Here is a 9,310-nt window from a genome sequence, read left to right on the forward strand (position 1 = left end):
CCTTCACTTTGTGACCGAAGCAAGACTGGAACAACCATTTTTTGGTTTAGGCCAGGATTGTACAGATTGATCTCTCGGATCTAAAGTACTCTCGTGCAGTGCATTTGTTTAAGGTTTAAGTTCGTTTCTCGGCAACACACCCAAATTTACCATTCCCAGCAGAAACAGTTTTTACCCCAAAACACTCTGTCTTGTCAAACCCTGCACCCACTGGTTGTCATAGCTCAAACAAGCTTGGACACAAAGCAGCAACTCAACAACCATCTCAGCATAAACTTGGACGACATGATATTCCCCTTCTCTGTGTAGTCTTGAACTCTGAAATGGAAGAGGCCACTAACTTGCTCTTTTGTGTTTTGGTAGTGAACATAAAATACTGATGAGAATCGTGGAAGAAAAATGGACACGTATCCATGCCAGCATCATTTAAACAAAAACGCCACTTTCACACACTATTGCACCAAACTTCATTTGGATCAGTACCCGGCCCACTTTGCGGCAACAAGAACTGACATTGGTGCCATGCGAAATAATTTCGACCGCAAACGCCATTTAAACTCCCACTTTAATCGTGTATTTCTCGAGAGATCAGAATTCGCTTGTACTTTCTACAAAAGCAGTAAAATAGTGTCATTAGTCAAAATATTGAGTCATAGCTAATATTAATATGGGTATAAAATATAGCATTTACGTGCTTATCAATCGTGCTTGATAACCTCCCCGAAAGACCCAAAATTCCATGATAAAACACCCATGATGCCTTATTTGTTACGGAATACAATAATGCGTCAGTACCAAATTCGTAAAGTAAAAGACTTTTCCAAGGCAATTTCACGAGAAATAGAAATAAAAGGCCCAAGTCTTCAAAACTTGGTCTGAGGCCAGGGGCAGAACGATGGGCTAGACCTGGGTGTATCCCCCCATAAAATTCCCAAAACTCCTTACTAGCCATTTCGTTTGTCCATATTTCACGTTTAATCTTTCAATTCCTAGTTTTTTTTTTTTTTTGAAAATAAAGATGATATATAAACCAATAGGAACAAAGCCAAAAATACAAAGAAAGAAGAAAAAAAACATGAAAGGGAACAAAAATAGGCAGGACGTTGTCATGTTATCATTTCAGGGCATTCCTTATTATGATTCTTAGACAAAAAACTTGTGTTTCTGTTGACTACTCTGGTAGTACTACTACCTTCATTTGAGTTACCATCTATATTTAGCTTAATAAATTTATCTAAGAAAGAAGGCAAATCTTCTTTCCAGGTATTAAAAATAGAAGACTTCCTAGCCTCCACCGCCAACTTGTCAGCCACAGCATTGCCAGTTCTGTGGATGAATTTGAACCCCAAAAAACTATTAGATTCTTCCAAAACTTTCATAGCTTCTTTTACAATTCTGTGATTCCTCTAATCCATCATTGTGTCCTTCCCTTCAATGAACTTTACCAATATTTCACAATCACCTTCCAACCAGAAATGAGAAAAAACTTCATCTCTGGACCATTTGGCACCTTGCAGCAGAGCTAGAGCTTCGGCTTTTTCTGGACATGTAGCTTTGAATATTTCAGACTTAGCTCCTTTTCCATCACCTGCGAAATTTCCTAAAATTAGTCCATATCCAGCATTATCAGTAGCAGAAATCCAAGAGGCATCACGAGACAAATTTTTTTACAACTAATTAAGCTAGCATAACTAATTTGCTGATTCACATTTCCAAATGTACTGCACTAGTAGTTCAAGTGTCTCTAAATTGTAATTGAAAGATGCAATGAAGAAGTAGATTTTTCTTCTAAAATCCTAGTGCATCTTTCCTTCCATATGAACCAACATTTAGTTGCGCAAATCTCAGTCAGTTTGTCACCTCCTACCTGTCATTGATCATAGTAATCTATGAAAGAAATATTCTCTGCATTACTAATTACTCCACCAGAGAAAGGAGGTAGAGTCCACACAGATTTTGCATAGCCACATTCAAACAATAAGCGTTCCAATGTTTCGATGTTGTCATGACAAAAAATGCATTTTTCATCTATATCAGGTATATAACATTTTAAGGTAGCATCATACAAACATTTCCATAAAATAGGTTTTATTCTCTGCGCCATTTCTGCTTTCCATATTTCTTTTCAAAAATAATTCCTTAGTTCTGTCAACATCTTTCATTCCACTTAGCCTATCGTATAGAGATTTAATTGTAATAAATATTCCATTCTTAGTTAATTTCCATCTAGGTTTATCCTATTCTAAGGTATCATCCCCATCTAAAAACAAGTTGATATTGAAAATAGATTGTGCAATAATACGAGGAAAAAAAACCATGATTAGTTCCTGGTTCCGCTTATTCGTGTCAGGATTAATCAGATCTGATACAAGTGTTAACGCAATGTTCCTTTCAGAACAAAGTTGATCAAGAATAAAATCAAGATCATGGATCCATTGGTCAGTCCAAATGTTAACGGATTGGCCATCTCCAACTTCCCAACTAAGGTATTTATAAATCAAATCGGTTCCCTGCAAGATATAATTCCATATCCATGAGGAGTTAGTTGATATTTTAATAGAGAATATGAATTCCTAAAATATTTTTCCTTGAATTGTTTCGCCCACCAAAAATTTGGTTGCGAAATCAAACTCCAGGCAAGCCTAACAATCATTGGCTGGTTCATTTTTTCAGCATCTTTAAAACCCAAGCCTCACATGGTTATAGACTTGCACATGAATTTCCAAAATTTAATGTAATGTCCCTTTGAGTTAAACTTTTTTCCCCACCAAAAATACCTCCCATGGTTATAGAGTTTGAAACATCCCATTTGGTAAATAGGTAGGCTAGAAAGTACTGAGATTTATTCAATTCCTATAATTTAGTCCCCCTTATTTTTGAGATTTCAGAATTTGGTCCACCCAATATATGAATACTTTGTAGTCCCCCTTAACACTAAAACCAGGTTCTGCTACCGCCTGAGGCTTTTTTTTCTTTTTCTTTTTTGCCTGAGGCATTTTTTGTTTTGTTTTGATACATCCGCCTGAGGCATTTGCTCAGTGAATAAATTTGAATAAAAATCTTTAACATCTGAATTAGAGGCAATCCAGCATCAATCACAAACGATAAAAGTAATCGGACAAACGATAAAGTTCAACCGATAACATTTTGATGTAATACCAGGAGTCTAGGATATAAAAGAACAAAGAGGTGGACAAGAGAGCTCTAAATTTTTGATATACAGTATTAACGTAGTAATTACAACAATCAGAGATTAAGGAGTTACGCATACACGTGGGTGGTCCAGCAACAAAATTTAATTTTCTTTATTTAAGAACATAAGCACTCGGCAAACTCAACTATATCAGCGCTTGCATCGAGAGAGATAAAACTAGGCGACTTAACGGTGCTACCTATTTACTACAGAAAGCTTGATCAAGATCCAGATAGTTGAAACGAAAAGAACTATTACCAGAAATTTGGACAAAAGAAAGAAGTTACAGGAGCTGAGAGTAGGGGAAGAGATAAAAGGAAGGAATTACCCTTAATTTTATATATTATAATCAGAAGCGTTTCTTTTTTGTAAGGCTGCATCAACTCCCACCTTTCCACCTTCATCTTCGTTATTGGATATGTTCTCAAGTTTAGTTTTGCAAGTACTGCTTTGAAATCGACTCACGTTACAAGGTGTTGATGCTATTTGTTTATCTGTTGAACTAACTGACAATGTTGACGAAGATCTCAAGGGTTTACGAAATAGCAAATGAGACACCGTCCGATCTATAGGATTGGTCTAGTTTTCTGCTTCTGGTACATTTGTCGACCTACATGACATGAAATAATAAGATAAGAAAATATTTGTGCAAGGAAGCAACTAAAGTGACATAGTATGACATAGACACTGTTGCATGCAAGTTGAACACATGGAACTTTGTCTGTGCATAGTGTCTAGGACTAAGTTCCCATTTTAACATCGCCTAATATGCAGTACCTAGATTCTAATTCTATGCGTAGATGGGCAGTTAAAGATAATTGACATGTTGTTATGAATGCAATGCAGCATTTTACAAAGATTATGTTGAGCTCTGGGTTTACAAACCTGTTGGCGCCTTCTACTTCTTTTTTAATTACGAATTCATCTTCAACCATAAAACTGCTTGTGCTGCCTGTATCTTCGGAACTATGTCTTTGTATTGCACTTTGAGCCAACCGAAACAGGCTATCACGAATACGAAATCTTGTGCTCATATCCAACTGCACCAAAAAAAAAAAAAAAACGTTCTTTTAGCAATGGATGTATAAGTAGTTCAAAATCTTGTTTGCTAGTTTAGGCCACAAAATAAAAATACCTTTCCAATAACATCTTGAAGCTGATCGAGCACCCGTTGTTTCAGTGAGCAGTCGTCAGCTATCATAGCTACGGAATCATCTTGTTGAATGGGCCAATCTGACTCAAATGAACCAACAAGTTTAATTTTTCCTCCAGTGTCTTGACTTCAATTAGCATGAACGCACCTTTGAGTGTCAGAATCAGTACAAGTGAACTGAGGACCCAACTGCTGTTGTTGACCCTGAATAGCAAGCACTGCTTGCAATTGCTGCCGCCGTCTTAGCTTTTCTATTTTTTCCTGAGGAGTCATGGTCGTTTGTCTTGAGAGGACAACGGGAAGCTTCTTTGAGGGACTAGCCATCTTTGTTGACACTACTTCAGGAAATCTATAACCGTGAAGGGCTGAATGATCATTACCCCTCTCGGAACTAACGTGTGGCAGCATGGGCACATAGTAGTTTGTAGAGTTTCCATGTCCTGTCGGCATATATGGATGAGAAGTCTGCACATACATGAAAGGCTGAGGTAGACCGGGGACTGCACGTGGAAAGGTTTGAAAAGATGACGTTTGAAATTGGTTCCCAATTTGTTGAAATTTGTTTCCATTGAGCGGCCATGCTCCACACACATTTTGACACTTAATTTCTCTTTCATTTCCAGTTTTAGGACGCATCCATGGCTCTCTTTTCCCAGTTACCTTTACATATGAACAAACACACATCAAACCAAACTCTGATACACCAACTAGAACTAAAAACTTATGTCTTTCCAAATAATACAAAGAAAGATGCAGCATATTGCATGCGTCAAGAAATGCATGGCGTGATAACTACTTATGAATAACAAGTATCAAAGGTTTTATCTATGTTAAAATTCCTATTGCAAGTCTACTTTAAAACCAAGCAAACAGTACATCTTCTTTTGAGTGCATTTATTAGAAAAGGGGATATATCCCTTCCTCATACAAAGTAATAACCTTACTCTAACTGATGGTAATGTGAATGATGTACATGTGTTTACTTTAAGCATCAAGTGTGTCTATATATGAAATATTTAGATCAGCTCGTGTAACACTTCCCGCCAAAATATTTGTGGCAGAAGACCAGTGCATTGAAGTTAGCGCATTTCTGCACTTTGAGTTTGCATCCTCTATAATAGTACCAATAGTTCCATTAATGATCTTAAACCACAAGATAGGAAAAAGGTTAGACGGCTGGGTTTAAGTTGACGAGGTTGCCTTAATTGAAAGACATTCAACCCCAACTTATGGCAAGGAATCAATCTTCCCAGTGAACACTCTGTATACTTAAGTTTTAAGCATGTACCTCGAACGTGTTTTGAACAGAAAAAATGGGCAGCAAGTGAGGTTTCTAAAAGCTGATGTCAGTTACAGTTTGTTAGCTCAAAGTTGAGTGTTTCAAGTAACGGTTGAAGCCTGAAGGAACAGGTTAATAGGCGAAAAGTAAGTACCTTACTGGAAACTTCATTTCGGGTTGCACTAGTTTCACCAGTAGAGTCTGAGAGCATCCTCTCAACCATCTTGGTATCTGTCTGTGAAAACGAACTTGTAACTGAACCGTAAGTTTTGCTCAACGATTAAGTGATGGAAGATTTTTACCTTTAAAAAGTATACTGTAAACAATTTGTAATACGTGATGTACCAATTTTCAGTACCCATACCAAGGAGTGGATTACTAGCTCGTACCTTTTCAACTGCTGGGATAAGAAATTTGGAACCTGGTCCAATAGACTTATCCTTTCTTGGGTCGACGTCTATAAGTAAACGAGTCACCGAGTCACTCGTCTTCTCACCACCACAAGGGAGTTCTGTATCTTCTGGATGTCGCACTTTCACTTTACACTCCTCAAATGTATTCATCGATGCACCTAAATCCATGTTTTGAGAGCTACCAGGTGTAGGAACACAGTTGTTTGGGCTGCTAAGTACATCAGCAGAAGATGACCAGAGCTCAGCTGCATCACCAAGAGTTTCATGCCCATATATCGGGTCATCATCTCTGCAAAAAAAGGTAAAATAAATGGTGACGATAGTTCAACAAACAGTGAGTTGTAAGTTCCTCCAATAGAAATGCAAAATGCTCTGTTTGGTAACCTTCACATATACTGATTACAAGCCCAAACTTGATTATGGGGAACACCAAGGAACTAGGAACAACATCTAGTTCTAGGCCCATGATAATTAATGTAGAGGTTACCAAATGGAGGGGTAAATGTTCTGGCATGCACAATCACCAAAACAACCAGGAATCGATATTTTATCAAAATCCTCGGGGAATGGAGGAGCGAAGTGAATTATCTATTTACCTAAGTATTTTATCAAGATCGTCAAAGGTTCCATTGTTAGCCCAACTATAATCAAGAAAACCAACGTGCTCGTTTTCTTCATGCTCATTCGCGAACAGCCGAGTACCATTATCTAACCCACCAGTATCTGCTATTCAGACACAAAATACTTTTAGACGGACATTAGTTGAACGGATTGGATTTCGTTAAAGCAGTATGTGATTCAATACCCAAGGAAATTTGAACAAGACTAGCAACAGTCCTTACCACATGCAGCAATAGGTAAAGGTGAATTGGGCCAGTCCATTTCAAGATCTGTAAGTCCATCTGTGTTGAACTGGGAACTGCCTTCCAATTTAGATCCAGAGGAGTCATGGCAATCTCCTGGCTTATTCTGCTCAACATGCTTATCAGGGCTGTCTTCGTTACTCTGCGGCTTCTTTCTTTGAGTGCCACACTGAATAGATGGTTTCGCATCACCTTCCTTGGCATAAGGTACGATATGGTCACTGTTTTCACTGGCTTCACCCCATACTACACGTGTAAGCTAAAAAAAACAACAACGTGCATTAGGAATTATCTGTGACCAGAGGTTATTAAAAATGAAAGCTAAACACAGATATCAGATTAACATCAGATTTTTGCCAAATGAACTTCACTTGCTGAGCACCTAGGCCATTAGAAGATTCAACATCTGACTTAACTGATGCATAAAGATGCTTACTGAGAAAACCAAAGCCATGGCACCAAGTCAAAACCTAAAAAGTTCTCGAAGAAAGGACAGACAAAATAGCTTTGAAGCAATTGATACATATTTTTAACACGCAAATACCAAGCACAACTTTGGAGCAATAAATTCTGTAGAAGATAATATCTACATCACCCTCTAAAGGCCAGCGTCTCGAATTAATTACAATGTTCAGCTTCTTTTGTCATCTTATTAGAGATTCTGACCTGTGTAACCATTAACCTGCATTTACGAGTCTTAAGCTTAACTGAAGGCAAAAATATTGGACAAACCCATTAGTCTTCTACAAGTGTTACAGGGAATGAAGACACAAAGATTGTGTTAATGACATGAGAAAAAAAGAAAACCACATTTGTGATGAGCGTGCCGGTTGCCACACCTTTTGGAAAAAAGAATTGGTATTTTAAGACCTCGGATGAAAATAACAACTCAAAACTTTACATGTTAGCACCCCTAGTTAACTATCTAACTGCAAACGTGCTGGTTGACCACAGAAATGGTGCATTAGGGATATCTTATGAAGCTGAAAATAAAATATCACCAACAAACTCACCAAACCTAGGTATATACGTTATGCTTCCTTGAAAATCATTCGCATGGCCAACGAAAATTTTTGGTTTGGCTAAGATGCATGATAGACATTACTAGCAAATAGGTAGGCTACTGCAGAAGACAAATATGAAATATGTTAATTTGATGCAACGAGATGGAAACTATATTCCTTGGTTACAAAACCATTATCTTCAGAGCATTAAGCCAACACCTAAAATTATAATTACTATCTCACAATCTTTAATCTTAACCAACTGCACACTCTTAATGACAAAGTCTAACAAATACAGTACACTTCTTAACCTTCCTGATATTTTACACCTCGGTAATAGCTACTTGCAATTTCAGTCCATCCTATGAATTTCACACCAAGCTCTTAACTATAAATTCCCAGTTCAACCTATGAACTTCACACCTAGCTTCCCCAACTTGTAGAGTTGCTTTAGTGAAAAGCTAAGAAATTATGTATGTTAATAACTTGAATCTGTAATCTTGCATGTCAAAATCACCTAAATTACAAGTACATAAAGGAAATGATCTGAAAACTAAGCTTCAAAGGCAACCATCAAGTGCTAGTTTAACCAGTAAATGAACTAAATCAACTATGAGATTTAAGAAAGAAAAACAACAGAAAATCAAAGAAATCTCACTTGGTTCACTGATATTAATAAGGTTACCTCCTCTTCTTCGTTCCAATCAAACATCTCAGAAGAAAAGACCTTAAATCTTATTTCTCAACCAAATTCTACGATTCCAGCATAATCCAATTCCAACATCTCAAATCATCCACCTAATTCTCTTTTTCTAATTTGTGGAGTAATTAAAAGCAGAGATTGTGTACTTATTTCCAATATTGGAAATCTACTAAGGTTTTCCAGAGAAAGAAAGAAAGAAAAGTAGAGCAGAAAAACTAGAGATGGAGATAAGAAGAGACCAAAAAATACGTGGCGAACAAGTGGAAAAAATGGTTGGCTAGTAGTGAAACCGAGAAAAAGGTGGTGCCAGGTGTTAGGCGTATAAAATCTTATTTTGTGGTCAGTAGGAATGGATCAAATACTGATACCTGACTGGTTGAAAATGGATTTAAAATATTTGTCATTTGTTTGAACTTTTTGATACTCTAGTCTAGTCTAGTGGTTTATGTTTCTTTACGAGTCACTATCTACAAAGCTAAGGCCTAAACCCATGTGGCAAGCTCCTTATCTGTATAATTTTCACAAGAATTCATTTAACTATTAAAGTGTGTACCTAATATTTTTTGTTATATGCTAGTACTATTGGCTAAGTGCGCCAGCAAATGCCGCGTAACTGCTGTTAGGCTAACCCGTATAGTCTTCTAATTTAGCAGTTAGATTGGCCATCCACGTCAGTTAAGACAACCTCCTAAGTCCTATGGT

At 37.3% G+C, this 9,310-nt stretch overlaps 1 protein-coding gene across 1 annotated transcript; it reads right to left on the reverse strand.

The window, feature by feature from the left end:
• Positions 1 to 3,190: 3,190 nt before the first annotated feature.
• On the reverse strand, positions 3,191 to 8,814 carry LOC113309807. Its single transcript, XM_026558320.1, has 8 exons — positions 8,564 to 8,814; positions 6,881 to 7,160; positions 6,635 to 6,764; positions 6,015 to 6,327; positions 5,780 to 5,860; positions 4,329 to 5,006; positions 4,079 to 4,233; positions 3,191 to 3,803 (listed from the first exon to the last, which is right to left on the reverse strand). Exons 1-6 carry the CDS (start codon positions 8,615 to 8,617, stop codon positions 4,476 to 4,478), a joined length of 1,389 nt encoding a protein of 462 aa, XP_026414105.1. The 5' UTR covers positions 8,618 to 8,814; the 3' UTR covers positions 3,191 to 3,803; positions 4,079 to 4,233; positions 4,329 to 4,475.
• Positions 8,815 to 9,310: the final 496 nt, after the last annotated feature.

The sequence above is a fragment of the Papaver somniferum genome, chromosome 9, assembly GCF_003573695.1.
Source record: "Papaver somniferum cultivar HN1 chromosome 9, ASM357369v1, whole genome shotgun sequence".
Classification (NCBI taxonomy): domain Eukaryota; kingdom Viridiplantae; phylum Streptophyta; class Magnoliopsida; order Ranunculales; family Papaveraceae; genus Papaver; species Papaver somniferum.

What these genes read in the sequence shown, in the direction of transcription:
- LOC113309807 (XM_026558320.1), bottom strand. Translation starts at nt 8,617, where the DNA reads ATGTTTGATTGGAACGAAGAAGAGGAGGTAACCTTATTAATATCAGTG. An exon ending in GATCTTGATAAAATACTTAG is followed by an intron (nt 6,328 to 6,634) that starts GTAAATAGATAA and finishes CTTTTTTTGCAG; the next exon opens with AGATGATGACCCGATATATG. An exon ending in TTATCCCAGCAGTTGAAAAG is followed by an intron (nt 5,861 to 6,014) that starts GTACGAGCTAGT and finishes TCGTTTTCACAG; the next exon opens with ACAGATACCAAGATGGTTGA.